General features: G+C 39.1%; 1 protein-coding gene, 1 long non-coding RNA gene and 2 other non-coding genes across 11 annotated transcripts in view; 2 read left to right on the top strand and 2 right to left on the bottom strand.

Moving 5' to 3' along the window:
- MCMDC2 (minichromosome maintenance domain containing 2) overlaps window positions 1–13,512 on the top strand; it is a 38,151-nt gene extending 24,639 nt beyond the window's left edge. For 7 of the 8 annotated variants that reach the window (XM_072804384.1, XM_072804388.1, XM_072804390.1 and 4 more), the window contains 2 exons: window positions 3,899–4,008; window positions 11,550–13,512. In XM_072804384.1, the coding sequence (XP_072660485.1) occupies window positions 3,899–4,008; window positions 11,550–11,716 (277 nt within the window). In that variant the 3' untranslated portion in view covers window positions 11,717–13,512. The remainder of the gene's footprint in view (window positions 1–3,898; window positions 4,009–11,549) is intronic. The other variant, XR_012020092.1, reaches the window with a different exon arrangement.
- Window positions 6,988–7,094, top strand: LOC140620454 (U6 spliceosomal RNA). Its single transcript, XR_012020239.1, has one exon. It is a non-coding gene; the product is annotated as a U6 spliceosomal RNA (small nuclear RNA).
- On the bottom strand, window positions 13,397–16,644 carry LOC140620310 (uncharacterized). Its single transcript, XR_012020093.1, has 4 exons — window positions 16,505–16,644; window positions 14,248–14,347; window positions 13,746–13,813; window positions 13,397–13,571 (listed from the first exon to the last, which is right to left on the bottom strand). It is a non-coding gene; the product is annotated as an uncharacterized lncRNA (long non-coding RNA).
- On the bottom strand, window positions 14,056–14,144 carry LOC140620479 (small nucleolar RNA SNORD87). The gene has a single exon (XR_012020262.1). It is a non-coding gene; the product is annotated as a small nucleolar RNA SNORD87 (small nucleolar RNA).
- Window positions 16,645–23,809: the final 7,165 nt, after the last annotated feature.

Raw genomic sequence — 23,809 nt, 5'->3', positions numbered from 1 at the left:
ATTCCCTGTACTTTTAAATACTTTAATAGACTCATCTATTATTGTTCCTTGAAAAGTTATTTTAAAAACTGGGGCAGCCTGGGTGGCTCAGCGGTTTAGCACCCCCTTCAGTCCAGGGTGTGATCCTGGAGACTGGGGATGGAGTCCCACATCAGGCTCCCTGTGTGGAGACTGCTTCTCCCTCTGTCTGTCTCTTCCTCTCTGTGTCTCTCGTGAATAAATAAATAAGATCTATTAAAAATAATAATAATAAACTTTAAACTAATTTTTATTATAAAGTATGGACACAGTAAAAGAAAAGTCTAAAAAAATGAATAGGGTGTCCAGGTAACTACCCATTGCCGTCCCACTCTCTAGAGAGATAATCACTGTTAACAGTTTTTGTGTGTTCTTCCAAAATTATCCATTCAAATACTAGCATGTACAAACATATGTAATTTAAATATATCATGTATATTTAATACATACTTTATTTCAATGTTTTATATATTTTTAGATGAATATGTTAAACATATATATATGGATATATATATATGGATATATATAGATAGATTAATTAGATAGATGGTCCCCAACTTGGGATGGTTTGACGTACGATTTTTCAACTTCATAATGGTGTGAAAAGGATACACATTTGGTAGAAATCATACTTTGAATTTTGAATTTTGATCTTTTTCCTGGCTAGCAATATATAGTAGGATACTCTCTCATATTGGGCAGGGATAGTGGGCCACAGTTCCCAGTCAGCCATGAGATTAAAAGGTAAGTAATTGGTACACAGACAACCATTCTATATCCATGCAGCCATTCTACAGTTCACTTTCAGGGCAGTATTCAATAAATTATGTGAGACTGTCAACATTTCATTATAAAATTGACTTTGTTTAGATGATTTTGCCCAGGGATCCCTGGGTGGCGCAGCGGTTTAGCGCCTGTCTTTGGCCCAGGGCACGATCCTGGAGACCCGGGATCGAATCCCACATCGGGCTCCCGGTGCATGGAGCCTGCTTCTACCTCTGCCTGTGTCTCTGCCTCTCTCTCTCAGTGTGTCTCTCATGAATAAATAAATAAAATCTTAAAAAAAAACTTAAAATTTTTCTTCTGCTTCTATAGTCAGGTACCTAATAATAGCATCCTTGCTTTTCTAGAGTAGAGCTGAACAGCACTTTCTTTTCTTTCCCTGAAAGGCTTTGTCTATATTCTGTTGTGGTCAGCATTTTTAAAGGAGCTTAGATGAGGACATCAGGAACATGATAGTCATATTTGAAAATAACTCTGGGGAGTTCTCCATAGACTCAAATGATGATCTTGATCTAACCAAGAATGAATGGATAAGAAAAGTTTGATGGCTTAATATGAAAAAATTTTGAGATTTCATTCTTTTTATGTTTAATATGGGTAAACAGTGTAATATGGCTATTAATATTACTGTGAATTCAGGTTATGTTAATAGAATATAGTATCAAGAGTTTAAAAAAATGCTAGTTCTGCCTCACTTCTACATTGCTGATTAAATCACACCTGTAGTACTGTACTGAAAAAGAATATTAACTAAATCTGGTCTTGATGAAAGTAGCCAGAATGATGAAGAGCCTGAAAGTTATGTCTTATGACATATTAAAAGAGCTAGGAATATTTTATTTTGGAGAAAAGAAAATATAGGGCAACTAGGAAAGTTGTCGTTGAGTATTTGAAGAGCTGTCATATTTAAGAAGTATTAGGCTTGTTTTATAATCTCAGAAAACAGAACCAGGGGCCAGTGGGTAGAAATTTAAGTGAAACCGGGATGCCTGGGTGGCTCAGCTGAGGGCGTGATCCTGGAGTCCCGGGATGGAGTCCCTGCGTGGAGCCTGCTTCTCCCTCTGCCTGTCTCTCTCTCTCTCTCTCTCTCTCTGTGTCTCTCATGAATAAATAAATAAAATATTTTTTAAAAAAGAAATTTAAGTGAAACCAATTTCAGCTTAAATTTATATAATCATTGTGAGTCCCAAAATTTTCAAATGCTTTATTTGAAATCATAACTGAATTATTATTGTCCCCATGTTATACCTGAGCTTTAAAAAAACTCAGAGGGCAGCCCCGGTGGCGCAGCGGTTTGGCGCCGCCTCCAGCCTGGGGTGTGGTCCTGGAGACCGGGGATCAAGTCCCATATCGGGGTCCCTGCATGGAGCCTGCTTCTCTCTCTGACTGTGTCTCTGCCTCTCTCTCTCTCTGTATCTATGAATAAATAAATTAAAAAAAAAAAAAACGCAGAAAGGGGCACCTGGTAGCTCAGTGGTTGAGCGTCTGCCTTTGGTTCAGGTCGTGATCCTGGCGTCCTGGAAACAAATTCCCTATCAGGCTTCCTGCAGGAAGCCTGCTTCTCCTTCTGCTATGTCTCTGCCTCTCTCTCTGTATCTCTCATGAATAAATAAATAAAATCTTAAAAAAAAAAAGCACCTCAGAAAGTAAATGATTTATATGAAGTCACAGAGATAGTAAATTCTAAAGCCTTAGCCCAGGTTTTCTGATTTCCAAGCTCAGCATCATTCAATATGCCTAATGAAAGCTTGAGGGAGGGGCACCTGGGTCCCTCATTGGTTGAGCAGCTGCCTTTGGCTCAGGTTCTGATGCCAAGGTCCTGGGATCTAGTACCCTATCAGGCTTCCTGCGGGGAGCCCGCTTCTCCCTCTGCCTCTCTCTTTGTGTCTCTCATGAATAAATAAAATCTTTTTAAAAAGAGCGAGCTTGAGAGATTTTTTTTTTTTTTTTAGGTAATCAAAGCTTAGTTTAAAAATAAAAGGTGAAAAAAAAATAAAAATAAAAATAAAAGGTGGGGATCCCTGGGTAGCTCAGCGGTTTAGCGCCTGCCTTTGGCCCAGGGCGTGATCCTGGAGTCCCGGGATCAAGTTCCGCATCAGGCTCCATGGAGCCTGCTTTGTCTCTGCCTCTCTCTCTCTCTCTCTCTGTGTCTCTCATGAATACGTAATTAAAAAAATAAAATAAAATCTTTAAAAGAATATAAGGTAAAGGAATGGATTCCTAGTGAGCCCTAGGAAAAGTTCAAAAGAGACTGGACAATAAGTAACCTGAAATGTTGTAGAGAAGATTCAGTTATCTGATGGAGTCTGAACTTTAAGGTCGCTTCCAAAACTAAAATTTCAAGATTCTGAAGACTTTAAATAGATGAAGAACTGGAAGAAAGCACCAAAGATATCTATAAGAGATATTTAGTTTGGTTAATTTTCAGATATTTATCTGAACAGAACTTGGGGAAGAAGGTGTAGAATAATAAAGATAAGCCAGGGTGGAAACCAAGTGTTTGATAACAAGTCAGGGTATTTGCTTGCTCTGGAACAGTCTGTTGAACTTGGTAGGAAAAAAATGCTTTGAAAAGAAACTAAATTTTTTTTTAAAGATTTTATTTATTTATTCATAGAGGCACAGAGAGAGAGAGAGAGAGAGAGAGGCAGAGACACAGGCAGAGGGAGAAGCAGGCTCCATGCAGGGAGCCTTACGTAGGACTCGATCCCAGGTCTCCAGGATCACGCCCCGGGCTGCAGGCGGCGCTAAACCACTGCGCCACTAGAGCTGCCCCTAAATTTTTTTTTTTTAAGTGAAAATATGCTGTTCTCTAAGGTATGGTTATGTATACATATGCCTTCATGTGTTCCTGCCAAAATATATATTATCTTTTAAAAAATATTTTATTTATTTATTCTTGAGAGAGAGAGACACACAGGCAGAGGGAGAAGCAGGCTCCATGCAGGGAGCCCAATGTGGGGCTGGATCCCAGACTCCAGAATCATGCCCTGAGCTGTAGGCAGATGCTTAGCCACTGAGCCACCCACGTGTTCCAAAATATATATTATCTTTATAAAATCCACATATTTTGATTAGCATCAATTTTCTTTTTCAGAGTTTCCCTAGCTGAAGCCCATGCTCGACTGAGCTTAAGGAATAAAGTGCTTAAAGAAGATGCACTAATTGCAGCCTTATTATTTGAAACATCTCTCACACTGAAATATGGTAATTTCTTAATTTGTTAATGATCACTATAAATAATTTAAATATTATTAGTCTTTTAATATGTTACATATATTTTAAATATGATTTTAAACAATAATAAATTTTTATCAGGTAAGGCTTGTTGAATTTGAACACTTACTAATTGTATATAGGTAGTATCATCTGTAAGTTCCTTGTTGTGCATGATTGCTCGGATACTTAAACTTTTGCATTGCTTACAGAATTTTGAAAAAACATGTACTTAATACATGAAGTGATTTTCAATTTATCTTCCTTGTCAAATAACATGCAACATTTGATTGTCAAGCAGTCCCCCTCAATGGAGTTAGGAACATAGCCAAAGAAAAGGTGATCATCTGGCGTCACCTCCTTTCTGAATTGCTAGCTATACTAATCCTGTGACTATTGCGTTTAATTATTTATAGTGAATTTGAGCTTATTGTGGTTTTGCTAAAAAAAAAAAAATGTAAAAGGACTCTTAAGAGTAAAGAGAGTCATTCTCCCAAAGGTCTTTGTTGAATTGGATGAGACATTAATTTTGATAAGATATTACCATCCTTGAAAACAAACTTTGGGGACATCTGGGTGGCTTAGCGGTTGAGGGCCTCCCTTTGGCCCAGGGAGTGATCTGGAATCCTGGGATCAAATTCCATGTTGGGCTCCCTGCATGGAGCCTGCTTCTCCCTCTGCCTGTGTCTCTCATGAACAAATAAATTAAATCTTAAGAAAAAAAAAGCGAAAACAAACTGGTTCCACCCTTGGGACTTAAAGGATGTATTAACACTGACTTTTCTGTGTATATACGTTCAGTGCTTATATTTGCCTTAAATTCAATTTATATAGTAATGACTTTTTGCAGAGATTCATTACAACATTAGGACTTTATTCTATAGTTATCTAAACCCAAGCATTCTTATCCTGGGATTCATGGATACTTAGAGATAAGTCTAGGGGCTCATGAATCTCTAAAATATATAAACATTTTTATATGTATGTGCTTTATAAAACCTTTTTTATAGACAAATGAATGGTACATTTTATGAAGTATGTCTTATAGGTTTATGACCCCTAGAAAAAGTTAATTATCATGCTGAATTAATTTATGTACCAAAGGAGAAAAACATTGGTTCCCAAGCAATGCTAAATAAGAGGAATGATATAAAAATATATTTTTTATTTTTTGATTTTTTAAGATTTTATTTATTTGTTCATGAGAGACACAGAGAGAGGCAGATACATAGACAGAGGGAGAAGCAGACTCCCCACAGGGAACCTGATGAGGGACTCGATCCCAGGACCCTGGGATTACTCACCCAGGCCAAAGGCAGACACTCAACAGCTAAGCCACCCAGGTGTCCCAAAATATTTTCGTTTTTAATTTGCTTTATCTTTTACATTCTCCTTTTACTTTTTTTTAAGTTTTGGGGTTTTTTGGTTTTTTTAAAGTAATCTCTACACCCAGCATGGATCTCAAACTAGCAATTCCAAGATCAAGAGTCACATGCTCTACTGACTGAGTCAGCCAGGTGTTATCTTTTACATTCTTCTTATTCTATAATTAAAAGCATTCTTGATAAAAAAAAAAAAAAAAAAACTAGCACATTTTTTTATGTACTGTAACGAAAAATTGCTGCAAATTTTAGTATGGCATGCCATCAAAATTGTTAAGATGCACCTAGATTTCAATAAGACAAAAATGTGTGTCTTTGAACTTAAGAACTATGTTATTATAATATTAAGGACTCTTGTAGTAGAATATGGCAATTTTGGTAACTGTTTTGTCAAGACTTTCTTGAAGCATTTAAGAAAACGTTTGCTGAGGAAAATAAAACTCTGTGAAGATTTTTTTCCTTTAGTTTTTGTTTTCAGAATGAATTTGTTAGGTATATTTGATTTTTATTTATTTGAGGGAGAGACAGAGAGTGAGAGAGAGAGCAAGCACAAGTGGCAGGGGGGAGTGGGCAGGCAGAGGGAGAGGGAGTAGACTCCCCACCAAGCAGGTAGCCCAGTGCAGGACTCAATCCCAGAACCCTGAGATCATGACCTGAGCTGAAAGCAGATACTTAACCGACTGAGCCACCCATGTGTTCCTGATTTGTAAGTCTTAAGCAAAAAATCAATGTTAAGAGATCCTTAAGTGTTACTTTAAACATAGTAGGAAATTGAAAAAAAAAAAAAGGAAAAAGGGAAAAAAATAGCAGGAAATTGATTCCTACTCAAGTACATTTTTCTTGGATGCAAAAACCAATAGGTTGTGCTGGGACAGAGGGCAAAGGGAAGAATTAAGGAAAACTTCCAAGTTTCTACCTTGAGCAATTAAGTGGGTCATGGAACTATTTACCAAGACTAGGAAAAAAAAAGGGTTGGGTGATAAACCAAATTATGGATTTAAGTTTGAGGGATCCTACAGAGATACCAATAGAGAGAAGAATCTGGAGTTTAGATGAGAGTTCTAATTTAGAAATTTAATTTGGGGGGCGGAATCCCTGGGTGGCTCAGTGGTTTGGTGCCTGCCTTTGGCCCGGGGCATGATCCTGGAGTCCTGGAATTGGTCCCGGGATTGAGTCCTGCGTCGGGCTCCCTGCATGGAGCCTGCTTCTCCCTCCTTCTGTGTCTCTGCCTCTCTCTCTCTCTCTCTCATGAATAAATAAATAAATAGGGCAGCCCCAGTGGCTCAGCGGTTTGGCGCCGCCTTCAGCCCAGGGCATGATCCTGGAGACCTGGGATTGAGTCCCATGTTGGGCTCCGTCCATGGAGCCTGCTTCTCCCTCTGCCTGTGTCTCTGCCTCTCTCTCTCTCTGTCTCTCATGAATAAATAAATAAAATTTAAAAATAATAATAATAAAAAATAAATAAATAAATCTTTAAAAAAAGAAATTTAATTTGGGAATCATCAGCAGAGAGATGGTACTCATCACTGTGGAATGGATGAAATTCTCAGAAATCCCCTAGAGAAAGACTTTATACAAAGAACTTCAGGTGCTCACTTTAGCAGCACATATACTAAAGTTGGAACGATACAGAGAAGATTAGCATGGTCCCTGCGCAAGGATGATAGTCAAATTCATGAAGTGTTCCATTTTTTTCTCTCTCATGAAAATAAATAAATCTTCAAAAAAAGGTTTTTTTTCAAAACGCTTCAGGACTGCCCTTGAAGAATTTCCACATTTAGAAATGGAGTTGAGGAGGAAGAGAAACTAAAAAAGACTGAGAAGTAGGAGCTAAAATGTGGAAAGAAAATCAAGTGTAGTTATAAATGATTAGATTTGGCAATCTAAAGGATATAGGTGGCCATCATCAGTGCTACTTCAAAGGGTTGGTATTTGGGTGGGATAAGAAGTGAGGATATGGAAATAGCACACAGACAACTTTGAGATGTTTGACTATAAAGATGAGGAAAAACAATGGGTAGAGAAGGATGTGTGGTCCAAGAAAAGATTTTCTTAAAGACAATAGGTCTTATGATGTGCAATAGAGAGTAAACTAATGATACTACAGATACTAAAAAAATGAGAGGATGAAATCCAGAGTACATGTGAAAGATATTGGTCTCTAGTAGAAAAGTCACTTCATGGGATGCCTGAGTGGGTCAGTGGTTGAGCATCTGTCTTCGGCTCAGGGCGTGGTCCCAGGATCCGGGATCTGGGATCCAGGATCCAGGATCGAGTCCCACATCTGGCTCCTTGCAGGGAGCCTGCTTCTCGCTCTGCCTTTGTCTCTGCCTCTCTCTGTGTATGTCTCATGAATAAATACATAAAATCTTAAAAAAAAAAAGTTCATTTTATAAGACAGAAGACAAATGGACATAGAATCAGGTCTATAGATTTGGTCATAGACTCTACACGAGGTCACCAGCTAAAACGCTTGAGAAGAATGGAATATAATAGTTGCATTGTAGGGGACAGAAGAACACTTGTGCTAGACAAACCCAGCAGGGTCTTCTGGCAGTGCAAGTGCCTACCATCTGAGGTTTTTGTGATTCATTTAAAGTGAAACCAAGAAATGCCAATTAGGTGATTCTCTGCCTAACAGCCCAGAGTGCAGACATAAAGTAAATAGTTGGGTTCATGCAGAGTTCAGGTTTTGATAGGGGAGTGTGACAGGCAAAGGACAAGGGAGTTGAGGGACCGGCTTGGGAAAGAATCTTAAATAGGTTAAAAGAGGGAAGTGAATTGAAGGAAGCCAATTGGAGGTTTCAGAGAGTCCAAGAAACTAGAAGTATAAGAGGTAGTGTAGGGAAGGGGGACATTTGAACTCATGGCTTTGAAATAAGTTTTTGGTGATTTCAGTTTCCTATGACCTTTCTATGCATAGTGGAGGTAAAAGGGAAAAGGTCAAGACAGAGAGGTCTGGAATTAAATGGGTAATTCACATGGAAATCACTGAATGGCAAGTATTAGGGAAGAGAGGAAGATTGTGAGCCATGTGCTAACAATTGGTTGTTGACTTTACCATGGAAGGAAGGCAAAGGGTAATAAAGCCCAAGTGGCACTGGGCATTAGAGGAAAGATTTATTTATTTATTTATTTATTTATTTATTTATTTATTTATTTAGGAAAGATTTTTTTAAAGAGTTTTAATCATTTTTTTTAAAAATGATTTTATTTATTCATGACAGACACAGAGAGAGAGGCAGAGACATAGGCTGAGGGAGGAGCAGGCTCCGTGCAGGGAGCCCAGTGTGGGACTCAATCCCCCAACTCCAGGATCACACCCTGAGCCAAAGGCAGATGTTCAACCACTGAGCCACCCAGCCGTCCCTAGGGGAAAGATTTTTATGAAGAGGAAAGCAGGGGTGAGAATGGTTTGGTAGCAGCAAAGGGGCAGCAAGTTAGGCACTGTCTCTGTCTTGTGATACTAAGGTATGAGGGGTGTTTTGAGAAAAAGCAACTTCATTTGAGAACGCCAAAGGGAAGAAAGCAGTGTTCTCAAGGGACAGCAAAGATTCAGGTAAGCTAAAGAGAGTAGTAAAGGGTGCAGTCACAGAAGTCTGAGGCTATATAAATGTTTACTGACGACAGACAGCTCTAAAAGAGAGGCACTGTCTGCTTGGCTAGCAGCTGTACGCCTGGCCAGTCACAGTAGTCATTCAGTGAATCAACAATGAAACAGGAGTTTACTCCCACAGTAATAGCCAAAGGTTTTTTTTCTTTTAAATTGTGGTAAAATACACATAACATTTACTATCTTAACCATTTTCAAGTGTACAGTTCAGTGGTCCATTTGCATTGTTGCCTCCATCCATCTCTATAACCTTTTCATTTTCCCAAACTGAACTCTGTACCCATTAAACCGTAACTCCCCAATCTCGACTTTCCCCAGGCCCTGGCAACCACTGTTCTATTTTGATAAAATTGACTTCCCTTTGTACTTCATATAAGTAGAATCATGTGTTTGTCCTATTTTGTCCTGCTTACTTCATTTTGTATGTCCTCAAGGCTTATCCATGTTGTAGCATGCATTAGAATTTCTTTCTTGTTCAAGATTGAATGTTCTATTCTGTGTATGTATGTATACACACACACATGCACACACATTTTGTTTATCCATTCATCCAACAATGGACCTTAGGTTGTTTCCACATTTGCCTATGATGAATAATGCTATTAACATGAGTATACACTTAGCTCTTTGAAACCTTGCTTTCAGTTCTTTTGGGTATATACCCATAAATGAAATTGCTGGGTCATATAGTAATTTTTTGGATAAACCACCATACTGTTTTCTATAGGGGTTGTACCACTTTATATTCCCGCCAACAGTACACAAGCACACCAATTTTCTTTACAACCTTGCCAACATTTGCTTTTTTTTTTTTTTGGTAGTAGCCATCTTTATGGGTGTGAGGCAGTATCTCACAGCATTTTCCTAATGATTAGTGATATTGACCATCTTTTTATGTGCTTATTGGCTACTTGTATATCTTCTTTGGAAGAATGTTCTCTTTTGCTCATTTTTGAATTGGGTTTTCTTGTTGAGTTGTAGACCCCCTATCAAATATGATTTCCAATTATTTTCTCCCATTCTATGGGTTGCCTTTTACTGTGTTAATTGTAGCATTCGATGCACCAGTTTTTTATTTTGACGTGGTCTAAATTACCTGTTTATTCTTGTTGCCTATGCTTGTAATATTCTTTTTTTTTTTTCAAAGATTTTATTTATTTATTCATGATAGTCACAGAGAGAGAGAGAGAGGCAGAGACACAGGCAGAGGGAGAAGCAGGCTCCATGCAGGGAGCCCGACGCGGGATTCGATCCCGGGTCTCCAGGATCGCGCCCTGGGCCAAAGGCAGGCGCTAAACCGCTGCGCCACGCAGGGATCCCTATGCTTGTAATATTCTAGAAATCACTGCCACATCCAATGTCATGAAGTATTTCCTCAATCTTGTTTTAGTTATGTTTAGGTCTATAAGGTACGGGAACAACTTCATTCTTTTTCGTACGGATATTCTTTTCCCAGTACACTTGCAAACTGGTCTTTGTTTCCCCATTGGTCTTGGCACCTGTATCAAAGATCATTTAACCATGTATTTGAGGGGTCATTTCCAGGCTTTTTCTAGTCCATAGGCTTATGTCTTACTTTATTTCAATGGTTTTAAATAGAGAAACATACAATGATGTCTTTATCCTCAATCATCCACTTAATCTTTATCAAAAGTTTCCCTACCTTCTGATACCTTCTCTCCCCTACTTCTTCCACCTCCTCACGTCATTATTCAGGTTCAAAATGTAATGACTAGGTCAACAGATAACAGATTTCTGTAGTTCCTAAACTTTGTTTTTTTAAAGACTTTATTTATTTATTCATGAGAGACAGAGAGGCAGAGGGAGAAGCAGGCTCCATGCAGGGAGCCCAATGTGGGACTTGATCTCAGGACTCTAGGATCACGTCCTGGGCCAAAGGCATACACTCAACTGCTGAACCACCTAGGTGTCCCACTAGTTCCTAAACTTTAAAATGTGATCATCATACTTCTTGGCACTTTTAAGCTTGTGCACGTACTGAAACTTTCAGGAGTCTCAAAATCAAGTCAGCTTTATTTTTTTTATTAAAGATTTTATTTATTTATTCATGAGAATACACAGAGAGGAGAGAGAGGCAGAGGGAGAAGCAGGCTCCATGCAGAGAGCCTGACGCGGGACTCGATACAGGGTCTCCAGGATCATGCCCTGGGCTGAAGGCGGCGCTAAACTGCTGAGCCACCTGGGCTGCCCTCGAGTCAGCTTTAAATGATTATGGAAATATTCTACTAAATAGACCAGAACCTAATTCTTTAAATTTTTTTTAATTCTTTAATTTTTAAAAGATTTTATTTATTCATGAGACAGAGGCAGAGGCAGAGGCAGCAGGGTCCATGCAAGGAGCCCACTGTGGGACTTGATCCTTGGACTCCAGGATCATGTCCTGAGCCAAAGGCAGGCGCTAAACCGCTGAGCAACCCAGGCATCCCCAGAACCTAATTTTAAAACTTTAGTTGAAAACATGGTTTCACATTTAGCACTTCAAGGACTTCTTTACACTTGTTTCCTTCTTTACTTAGGGGCCACTGTATTTTGTGTTGCTCCAAGTGCAGTATTTCCATTTGAATTGTATAATGAAGAGTATTTAGAGCAGAGGGATATCTATTTGACTCAATGCCAACAGCAGCTCCAGCAGTTTATTGCCACATATGGACCTGGGACAGCTATTTTCACTAGTGATGAATAAGCAATCGGAGGACAATATTTTCTTCATATTTAAGCAGTGAAAAGGGACTTTGAAGTAATGCTTCAGGTACTACTATGTACAGTAATGCATTAGAATGCTATCTTAAATGTATGAAAGATAGTCTCAATATGAATTTAGAAATTAAGCAATGTAAAAAATGGGTCACTTTTATGTAATTCCCTCTATTTGTCACAAGATGGCAATAATACTTTAAATGAGAATATTTACCTACAAATAAGTTATTTTTTTTCAAATTAAGTTATTTTAAACCATTTTTCTTGCACCTGAGAACCTGACAAATGGAGTAAATAACAGCAATTTATATAAACAGAAGCCTCAAACTGAAGGATGTTTCATATTTTATTACATATCATTACGTCTATTATAGTTTTGGAAGCCCTAATTATGAAGTCAGGGAAAGCTTGGTATTTCCCATATTTTATAAGCCAAGTTAAATGATAATTTAAGTCAAATCAAGGAGCAAGAATTGGCTTTTTAAACCTAACTGGTTATAAGAAAGTTACCAAAGGCAAAGAAACCAATTTGCAAATCCAGTCTGTTTTCGGAGGGAAGAGTTCTACTCTGAATGGTGAGGAAAATATACTTAAGTTGTAAAATCCACAAATCCTTTTAATTTTTCAAAGGCTTAATAGAAATTCTAAAATAAATAACCCTGATTCTTTAGAAACTGTTATCTCAGGGAACTTAACCATACAGATGGACAGGTCTCTCTACAGACCTTTGACAAGTCATTCAGTAGTGATTATTCACTAGTCCCAGAAACCTATATTCCATTTTAAGAAAGTAAAGCTAGTTTTTAAAAAACAATTTATATATTACAGTTCTGTAATTCTAGTTAAAACCTTATCTTGTGGCTTTTTGTTGCTATACAGGTTTTGTACTGTTTGACTTGTAATACTGAAATTATAACCTGGATAAAAGCAAGTAATTTTATATATTGTGACTCAATAGGGTTGAAAAGTAAGATTTACCTAAGTCTTCAGTTAGGAATTCAGTTTTAGAATTATTGTAAATCCTCAAGTCCTGGACAGACTAGACTGTCCAGTCACTATTTTCCTTAATGTAACATACTTGTACTGGCATCAGGATTATTTTTTTCCAGAGCAATTAATGTTTTTAATTTTTTTTCATTAACATTTATTCATGAGAGAGAGAACAAGGGAGGGGGGAGCAGAGAAACCTAAGTTGACTCCACACTCAGGGCAGAGCCTGACACGGGGCTTGATCTCACAACCCAAGCAGAAACCAAGAGTTGGATACCCAATCAACCGTACCACCCAGGCACCTCAGGATTACTTTTTTTATTCAAAGGTAAAAACAAAGAATAAAATAAGATTTAATCTTAAACTCTGTAGGTCACAGGTATAATCTTTACTTGTAAGGGATAATTCATTAAGGTGGTTAGGAGATTCTAAATACTCGTTTTTAGGTATAGTAGCAGGTTCTTAAGGGGAGGTGTCCATGGTTATCTAGTTTGCTGAAATCCCCTAAGGCAAGAAAAGGCAGGAGAAGTGGAGGTACTGGACTGTTTCCCCAGCTGACTGCCCCCTCAAAGGTTGTCATTCCACAAATGAGCTAGTTATTGACAAGAACATACTATCCTTAAAGTATGTTAAAAACAGTCTGACTAGTAATTATAAGAATCGAACTGTTTAAACATTTGATATATTTTAAAGATTAATACTTTATTGCCTAGCAATTATAAGTATTCAAACATGTATTTTTCTATAACTTATTGTGAGGTGATCAATGTTAAATAAAATATTAATTTTCAACATGTTTCGATTCATCTCTTCTTGACCAATTCTTCATTTTTCCTTCCAATTGCATGCCTCTAGGAAAAAAAAAATCAGAAACCAATAGTGAAAATCATTCCATAGTCAAAATCAAATGAACTCTTACTCCTGATACACACAGGCAACATTAACAGGAAATGGCCCTAGCCCTTTGTTCAGATCCTTTTGAATTATTAGTAGCTGTGATTGCGTGACAAATTTTAATTACTTACTTGAAGCAACGAAGAATTTCAATCACAAAAGTTATGGATGAGAATATTCATCTGCAGCTACCTATATGCTGAAAAGAACATTTCACTCATTAAAAAAAATTTTTTTTAATTTATTTATTTATGATAGTCACAGAGAGAGAGAGAGGCAGGCTCCATGCACCAGGAGCCCGATGTGGGATTCGATCCCCGGTCTCCAGGATTGCGCCCTGGGCCAAAGGCAGGCGCTAAACCGCTGGGCCACCCAGGGATCCCACTCATTTTAATAAAAAATTGTATCATACTTGAGTAGTTCACATAAATATTATAGGCTACTGGCATCTCAGTCTTAAAATTATTTCTTCAAAGAAACCCTCAGCTGGGTAAACGGCAAAAAATAATTTAAGTCATCATTGTGCCAGTTTTTAACCTATGTAAAAAATGTATTAAACATTTTTGGTACTGCTCTTCATAACAGTACCACAAATACATTTAAAAAAGCACAATTAACATGAACTTTTGGTACCTCATTACATGCAGTTACGCTCCTAGTGTTTTATCACGGCCATCCTCTAAGTGGTTTCTGGAAAACAGGACAACCTTCATTCATCTTCACGTCACAGGCTCTGTTGCACAGGGAAATTAAAATATTTTGAGTGCTCATTTGTACTTGAATCTGCTTGTTTGGCATCTTACATGTAAGAACGATCCAGTAAGATGTTTTCCCCTTCTTGTCAGAAACCATAAACATATTTGTGACCTTCCTGACTCCCAGAATAACTTTTTAATAAAAACTACTAAAACCGAGGCCATATACTGGAACAATTTTCTGTTAACACATTTTTTAAGGAACAAAGTACTTTCTGCTTAATTCTACTTTTTTGGGGTAGTCAAAACAGATAAACCCAAATTTAAATTTCTATTAGTACTTTTGACTGTTTAGGCCCTAATAATTCCATAAATGATCCTTCCAAGCTGGAAATGGGCTTATTAGCATGGACAGAAAAAACGGTGTATACAATGTTCTTTACCTTGGCAGTATCGATTTTAAGACATGATGGTCCTAATGAGTACCTAACCATTGCTTTTCTGTCTCAGAGCTTGACAAGGAGATGAGTCAGGTTAAAGGTTACACATATAGAAACAAGTGTGCAGACTTCCAACTAAAGCATCACAATGGCAAATCTAATACAGCTTTAAAGCAGATACATTATGTTGGCATCATTATTGGACAGTTTTGTAGAATTAAATCCCAGGTTGCCTGAAAGCACACTTAGGTAGTGCAAAGGGAACCGCCAGGGCCACAGATCATATCCCACAGCACCCCAGGAGGATAAAGCATTGAACCAGACAGCTACTGGAGATGATTTATGAAGACACATCAAATGTTGGACCTTGCAAAACAATTTATCATTTTCAAGTCTGGAAATAATTTCACATAATCAATATTAGGAACACAAACTATTAGTTATGAATAATTCCAAAGGGAAGAGTTCAGTGTAATGAGATTCAATGCATAATCCCATTTGTGTAAAGCCTACAAGAATGTTTAGGGACACATGTTTGTTTGTTTAAGATTTTATTCATCTCTTCATGAGACACAGGCAGAGGGAGAAGCAGGCTCCTCACAAGGAGCCCGATGTGGGACTCAGATCCCGGGTCTCCAGGATCAGCCCCTGAGACAAGTGACTGGATACAAATGCCCAGATGACAGGCACCCAGGATGGAAGGCAGGACAACGGGATAGGGAAGAAAGGAGATGCCGTCATATTATAAAAAAATCACAGTTCTTACATGGCTTGGTGGGCTCTATTTATTATGCTGCAGGAATTACCTGTATTACCAATATTTTTACCAATAAAAATAGGACTCAAGTCCCTTAAGCCTCAAAATTAAGATGACTAATACCAAATATAAACTACTTTTGGCCATCACAACTGCCCAGAGGACAGTAACATATTTGGGGGAGACAACAAAAAAACCACAGGCTTACACCCAGTCTCATCAATGAAGTATTCATTAATAACCTGTGGAATTGGCAACGGTTTTCCAGTCTCCCAGCTGTTGACCAGTTTCTTCTGTATTATGTCCCAATTATGTCCCGAAACACATCCAGAGAAGGCAAACACCTACGGGCGGGGCAGGCCTTCGGCCTGGGGCGGGGCAGCCGGACACTCCGTTCTCCGGTTTCAACACCACGTCTTTAGGGCGTATTTACCAAGAAGACTCACAAATGCTAATTCCTACCAGAATTGTTACTGCTGTCAACGGTTTTAAAGCCAATCCGAAAACACAGTTCATTCCGCAAAGCTGGTCTTACCCCAGAGACAGTCCCTTCCCCCTTGTAGAAGATGCTCCTTCGCGAGGGCAAGTGCTCACCCCCGCAGGAGACCCTAAGCCGTCCAGGCCGCACCAGGCTTGGCTGGGAAACCGGGGGGCTCCGCAGAAGCGCCGCGCGCACCCGCCGCACCCTCCGCCGCCTCGGAACCACCCGAACCCGAGGGCCCCCGATGAATCTTTGAGCTTAGAACAGCTGAAAGCGGAGTCTACTACGGGGAGGAGTAAGACTCCCGTCGGGTTACTCAGAAAATGCGGCCGAGCCAAGCACCGGGAAGTTAGGTGGGGCCGCGTCGACTGAGGGCGGCGGACAAGGAGACCGCGGCCTCCAGAGACCACCTCGCGCCACGCGGCGGAGGCCCCGGACGCCCCAGGGCAGCAAGCCCGAGGCACTGAGTCGGGCTCCCGGCAGGAACGGGGGGAACTAAGACCGCGAGGACTCCCACCTCGAAGAGCCCAGCGACTGGCCCGCAGACGCTGCCGCCGGGCCCGCTCGGCGACGGTGCCTCGAGGACCCTCCGCCATCGCCGGCCGCGCGCAAAAGAAAGCCCAGCTCCTTCCGGCGGGCGGTTGGCGCTCCGGGCCCCGCCCCTTCCGGGCCTTTGCCCCGCCTCTGCGAGGGGCGGGGCCCTAGCGGCGGAGCCGGGCTGAGCGCTGGGGCCCGGGTCTCTGTTCAGGAGCCTGTTCTAACCTTTGCTATTGATATTTGTGTTTTGCGTGTTTTTTGTTTTTTTTTTTTTCTTTCTCTTGTTTCTCTCAGTCATTTTATATACTGAGTCTTGGCTGCAAAGCTATAGGCTTTCGAGACAGGTGGATGACCCTGTTGCCAGAAAGAATATACATGAAAGCATGTAATTAACTTGAATCAGTAAAAGACACATCCTTCCTTCAAAAACTGAAAGTCTAAGAAATTCATATAAAATATATTTGCCTCAAAGAAACATGGTGTATAACTCTAAACCTTGCAAAAACAATTGTGGTTATACTCGCTTTACCAAAGGATTTCTCTTTATATAAATTTTTTTTTTTTAAGATTTTATTTATTTATTTAGAGAGACACACAGAGAGAGGCAGAGACACAGGCAGAGGGAGAAGCAGACTCCCTGCGGGGACCCCGATGCTGGGACCCCAGGATCACCCCTGAGCTGAAGGCAGGTGCTCAACCACTGAACCATCTGGGTGCCCCCTAGTTGTTTCACATTCTTCGTAACAGTTGGTATGATCAGTCCTCTTACTTTAGACATTCAAATAGGTGTGTACTGATATTTCATCATGCTTTTAATTTGCCTTTCCCTGAAGAATATTAAGTATCTTTTTAAATGTTTATTTGCTATTTGATATCATTTTCAAGTATTTTCTCCCAGTCTCTAAACTTGTCTTTTCATTAATAGTGTCATTCAAATAGAAGTTTCCATTTGATGAAAAACAATTTATTAATTTTTTTCTCATATGGATTTGGCTTTAGCTGTTATGTTTAAGAAACTTTACATAACTCAAACTTCTGGAAAGTCCTTCCCCTCCCCCAACCATAGACCAATTCAGTTATTCCTCTTGAAAATAAATATGTCCTTCTCAGGACACAGGTCACGCCACCAGGTTCATCAAATGACTGTTTCTATCCAAGATTCAGAGCTATGTCCATACAGATTATGTCATGAATTTTGCCCAAACCCAATAAGGCCCCTCAACATTGAAAGACTCATCCTGGGGCACCTGAGTGGCTCAGTCGGTTGAGCATCTGACTCTTGATTTTGGCTCAGGTTATGATCTCATGGTTTTGAGACTGAGCCTTGCATTAGGCACCATGCTCCGCAGGGAGCCTGCTGGAGATTCTCTCCCTCTGCTCCTCCAGCTAGTTGCGCTCTCTCTGTTTCAAATAATCTTAAAAAAAAAGAAAAGAAAAGAAAAAAAGAAAGAAAAGACTCCTCCTAATCGAGAGTCTCAAAAACCTCATAAATATCCTGCCATTGCCCTTCCCTTTCTTTTTTTTTTTTTAAATATTTTATTTATTTATGACAGACAGAGAGGGAGAGAGAGGCAGAGAAGGAAGCAGGCTCCATGCATGGGACTCGATCCGGGGTCTCCAGGATCCAGCCCTAGGGTGAAGGCCACGCTAAACCACTGAGCCACCGGGGCTGCCCTGCTCTTCCCTTTCTAAAATGCTATCAACACTGTCAAGGCAATAGTCTCCGTTACTTCCCTTATCCTTCCCTCCTTAGAAGATTTTGTGATAAGCAATGAATTTGACTTTGTTCTACCAACAGGTTATTTGGGTGGTCTTTTCAAGGAGTCAGCAGTCTCAGCAGTCAAAAATAAATAGAAAGAAAGAAAAGGAAAGGAAAAGAAAGTAAAGAAAAGAAATCTCCAAAAGCATAGGCAAAGAAGAGTATCCATCCACATCCACATTGTGTCTGTGTGTGTATCTGTGTAGGTGTGTGTTTTAAACAACCTAAATATCTGGAGACTTGTAAAATGAATTACAAAACAACCAAACAATAGGATGGAAATTCTATTTTTGTCTCTCAAATTTATTTACCCCCTTTTCCAGACTATTTCAGCCCATTTCTCCCCAAACCCCCTCTCTTGTCTCCCCCACATCATAGCTTATAACTTACTAGCTTTAAGAGAATACAAAGTAATTTAAACAGAAAAAAAGGTTTTTTTTTTAATTTAAATGCAATTTGCCAACATATAACACCCATCAAGTGTTCATCCCATCAAGTGCCCTCCTCAAGTGCCCGTTACCCAGTTACCCCATCCCCCCACCCACCTCCCCTCCAGTAACTCTCAGTTTGTTTCCCAGAGTTAGGAGTCTCTTATGGTTTGTCTTCCTCTGTAATTGTTCCCCATTCAGTTTCCCCTCCTTCCCTTATGCTCCTTTTCACTATTTCTTATATTCTACATGTGAGTGAAACCATATGATGGTTGTCTTTCTCTGATTGCCTTTTTCACTCAGCATAATACCCTCCAGTTCCATCTGTGTCGATATAGATTGTAGGTATTAATCCTTTCTGATGACTGAGTCATATATATCACATCTTCTTTATCCATTCATCTGTTGAAGGACATCTTGGCTCTTTCCACAGTTTGGCTATTGTGGACATTGCTGGTATAACATTGGGGTGTGAGTGTCCCATCATTTCACTACAACTGTATCTTTGGGGTGAATACTAAACAAGAAAATGTAATATAAAGATTTAACTGTAGGGGTGCCTGGCTGGCTCAGTAGGAGGAGTATGCAACTCTTGATCTCAGGGTCATGAGTTTGAGCCCATGTTCAGCGTAGAGGTCACTCTAAATGAATAAATAAATAAATAATTTTTTAAAAAAATAATTAACATAATAAAAGATTATCTGTTAAGAGAAAAAGAAAATTTTAAAGAATATGGAAATAACATATCAGAGCTGCCACCCTCTCTGACCTGAGGCAGAACCTAGTAAGGAACAGATTTGGAGGAGGCCACTCCAGACTTGTGGCTAAGTTCTGCCCTCTGGATTGCTGACGGAGGCCACTCACAGGAAGGTGCTACGTGCTGCCAGCCACAGTGTGCTGTAGGAACCTGTTGAGAGGAGCAAACCAGAAACAAGAGGAGCAGCTCCTCCTGCAATCTCCCTTCAATACCCTTTACTGACAAACCTTAACATTATGTGCCTGGCAAAAGAGAAATGTTTTTATGGCCCAAGTTCATTATCATAGAGCAGGTTATGTGGGGGTAGATCTAGAGACGAAAGACAGTAAATTGATAACTGGAATATGCTTTTTTTCTCCATCGAACAAAGACAAGCCACCAGATAGGAAACCACCATCCAGCTTGCACCCCTCTGTGCATCAGTACCCACTTTCTTTTTTTTTTTTTTAATTTTTTTTAATTTTTATTTATTTATGATAGTCACAGAGAGAGAGAGAGAGAGGCAGAGACATAGGCAGAGGGAGAAGCAGGCTCCATGCACCGGGAGCCCGATGTGGGATTTGATCCCAGGTCTCCAGGATCGCGCCCTGGCCCAAAGGCAGGCGCCAAACCGCTGCGCCACCCAGGGATCCCCCCACTTTCTTCTTCTGTCCTGTTACTGCCCAAAGTATTCCTCCTGTTAAAGGCTCTTGGTTCTGACCCTTCTTCCCTGCTCCAAGACGTGCCCTCAAGTATCCTCTCTCTTCTGCATTATCTATCTCTCCCTTACCCAATGGCCCATTCCAGCAGCATATAAACATGTTCCAGTCTCTTTACACTGTTTATTTATTAATTTTTGGCTGCCTAGTATCCATTCCCAATTCTTTTGATAAAAGCACATACTGATATTGCCCAAATTCATGTCTCTACCTCAGTCAGACCTCACCTCCAAACTAACACTCATATATCTTCCTACTTCACCATCTCCAGCGCTGAGAGTGGAGGCAGGTAATGAACCTAGACCTTACTTTTGATCTTTGATTTTCTTCTCTCTCTTTTTCTATTGAAGCTTTTGTATTTCTTCTTTCTCTCTAATGGAAACTTCATTTAAGTCATTTCTTGATAGGAAATGACTTAATATTTACTCCTTTAAACTTTGCTCTTAAAGTCAATGTAGAGACTCAGGGTTGCCGGATGACCTTGATTAGTGCAAATAACTTGGGGCGCCTGGGTGGTGCAACTGGTTAAGCCTCTGACTTCTGATTTTAGTTGAGGTTTTGATCTCAGAGTTGTGAACTGAAGCTCCATGTTGGGCTCCACACTAATAATAATAATAACATGAATGAATATTAATATGAATATGAGCAAATAATATGAACAACTTCCCATTTTGCTTAAAAATTATCCACTTGCATATATAGTCAACTGATTTTTGACAAGGGTGCTAAGACCATCCAATGGGGAAACAATAATCTTTTCAACAAATGGTCCTGAGAAAATGATATCTACATGCGAAAGAATGAAGTTGGCCCCTTACCCTACACTACATACAAAAATCAACTCAAGCTAGAGCAAAAACCTAAATATAAGAACTAAAACTATAGAACTCTTAGAAGAAAACAGGGCAATAGTTTCATCACTTTGGATTTAGGAATAATTTCTTGGATTTGACACCAAAAACACAGGCAACAAAAGGAAAAATAGATAAATTGGATTTGACTGAAATAAAAAAAAATTTGTGATTAAAAGGCACTGTCAAGAGAGTGAAAAGATACCCACAGAAAGGAAGAAAATATTTGCAAAGCGTAGATCTGATAAGGGATTAATATCCAAGATATATGGAGAACTCCTACTAAACTCGGCAATGAAAAAGCCAAACAACTCTGCAAAAATGGACAAAGGATATGACTAAACTCAGCAATGAAAAAGCCAAACAACTCTGCAAAAATGGACAAATGTCTTAGGAGACATTTCTCCAAAGAAGATATACGAGTGGCCAATAACCACATGAAAAAGCTGCTCAAATAACTACCTATGAGGGAAATGCAAATCAAAGCTGCAATGAAATACACTTCACACCTATTAGAGTGGTTATTTTCAAAACAGCAACAAAATAACAAATATTGGTAAGGATATGGAGAAATTAGAACCCTTGGATCATTGCCAGTGAGAATGTAAAATAGTGCAGCCACTGGGGAAAACAGTATGACAGTTCCTCAAAAAGGTAAACATAGAATTACCCTGTGATCCAGCAGTTCCACTTCAGGGTATATACCCAAAAAAATTGAAAACAGAGACTTAAATACTTGTACACCAAAGTTCATAGCAGCATTATTCATAATAACCAAAAGGTAGAAACTACCAAATATCCATTGATAGATGAATGAATAAATAAAATGGTGTATATAAAAGCAACTGCTAATAATGCATGCCTCTAGGGAGTGAAACTTGAGGTTTGTGGAGAAAGTGGTATTTTAATTTTTTATTGTATACCATTCTCTACCGTTTGGGTTTTCACCATGCATATGCAATTTTATAATTAAAATTTAATAATAATTATTAAAATAGTAACATTTTTTTCTTCAAACAACTGTAAAAATAGGCCATTTCTAAAATTTGTCCTTTAGGCTCATTATCACTCCTTCCTTCACCCTTGACCTGAATTATAAAAGGTGCTTGGCATTCTCCAGCAATGAGCACATCCCTGGGGGTCGCTGGTCTGCCAAGCTGCTGAACCAAGTTAATGTTGCTAGTTTGCAGCTACAACTAAAACCATTTCAAGGGAAAAGCTTTATGGTTTAAATCTGATATAGCAGTTTATCAAAAGCAACTTTTTAAAAAAGAGCCACTCTTTGACAGTATAACCAGGATTACCTTGGAAAATTTACATTTTGCTGATGGACCTATGTGTGGATTCAGGGCATGTAGGATATTATTTTCTCTTAAACTGTCAGAATCTATCGTCTGTACTTTACACATGTAAATCTCATTAGTAAATTAATACATTTGCCCTTCAGTCCTTTTTCATATTAGTGAATGATTTGGAGAACCTCCTAGTTCCTCTAGATGTTTGCAGCAGAAAATGAAGGTTGGAACTGGAAGGAAGTTGGCTATAATAACCTCATGTTTGTGCTCTCCTTTGCTCAGTAGTAAGCATGTCAAAATAGAGTTAATGCAAGAGAAATGTAAATGACCCTAGTCATAAATGCATGACTTTTATATATAAGATCCTTTTACTTCAGGCAAGATTATTTTTAAACATAATATTGACATTAACATAATCATAGCATTTATACCTCTCGTCAAGGTTAAAGTTCCAAATCTGTGAAAAATACATTAAATTGTCAGAAAATAGGGCACTGATCTGAATGAAAGTTGATTCTTAAACACTTGAAGTACATGAACTTTACTGAGATAATTTTGGTGAAAATTACCTAAATTACTTATGATTTCTGCCCGGATCTAAAATAATGAGTGGCTTTAATTGTCAATGTGAGACACTAGGGCTTTCCTTTTCTGGTGCAAGATTTAACTTTTATGTTAAGAGTGAGCCTTGCAAACAACTACTTAAATCCTTTGACAAATTCTAAGTATAATGGAATGTTATTAAAATTATTCAAGCCTGCCAATGGGACTGGAGGGGAAGTCTGCTAGGAGACTTCAGGGAAAGTTTTCTTCTTTGATGAAAAGACACAAATGGGAAGAAATAGCTCTTCTTCCCCTAGATATCATCTGTGAAAGAATTCTTGGCATCGCTGTAGCCATCTTCTTAAATGAGGGGAGCTTACTGGAAATAGCAAAGTAGACAGGCAAAGAAAGCAAGCAAGCAACTTAAAGACATGGGATAGTCACCAAATCAACCAGCCAGAGAGCCACTCCAGTTCAGGCTTCTTGTTTTGTGAAATAATACACTTGTCTTACTGTTTAAAAGAATTATTTAAGAACGATTACACAGAGAGTTGAGAATGTGGAAGTAATTGAAAAACTCAAACTAAGGCTAAATTATGTTGTTATTCGTACCTTAGTGATGATCTAATGCAAATGATGTCCTGAAATTAATACTCCATAAAATTAAACATGGCACAGAATCTTCTGAATGTTTCTTCCACAGTGTTCTGTGCATCTGCATGAAAGTTTCTTTTTTTTTCTTTTTTCTTTTCAAAGATTTTATTTATTTATTTATGAGACACAGGCAGAGGGAAAAGCAGACGCCTCACAGGTTGCTGGATGTGGGACTTGATCCCAGGATCCCGGGATCATACCCTGAGCCGAAGGCAGCCGCTCAACTGCTGAGCCACCCAGGCATCTCTGCATGAAAGTTTCTCTATGTACAGTGGTATTCTGATAAACAAGACCTAAAAA

Source organism: Canis lupus, chromosome 28 (genome assembly GCF_048164855.1).
Source record: "Canis lupus baileyi chromosome 28, mCanLup2.hap1, whole genome shotgun sequence".
In the NCBI taxonomy this organism is placed as follows: domain Eukaryota; kingdom Metazoa; phylum Chordata; class Mammalia; order Carnivora; family Canidae; genus Canis; species Canis lupus.
This window is presented reverse-complemented; position numbering and strand designations above follow the sequence as displayed.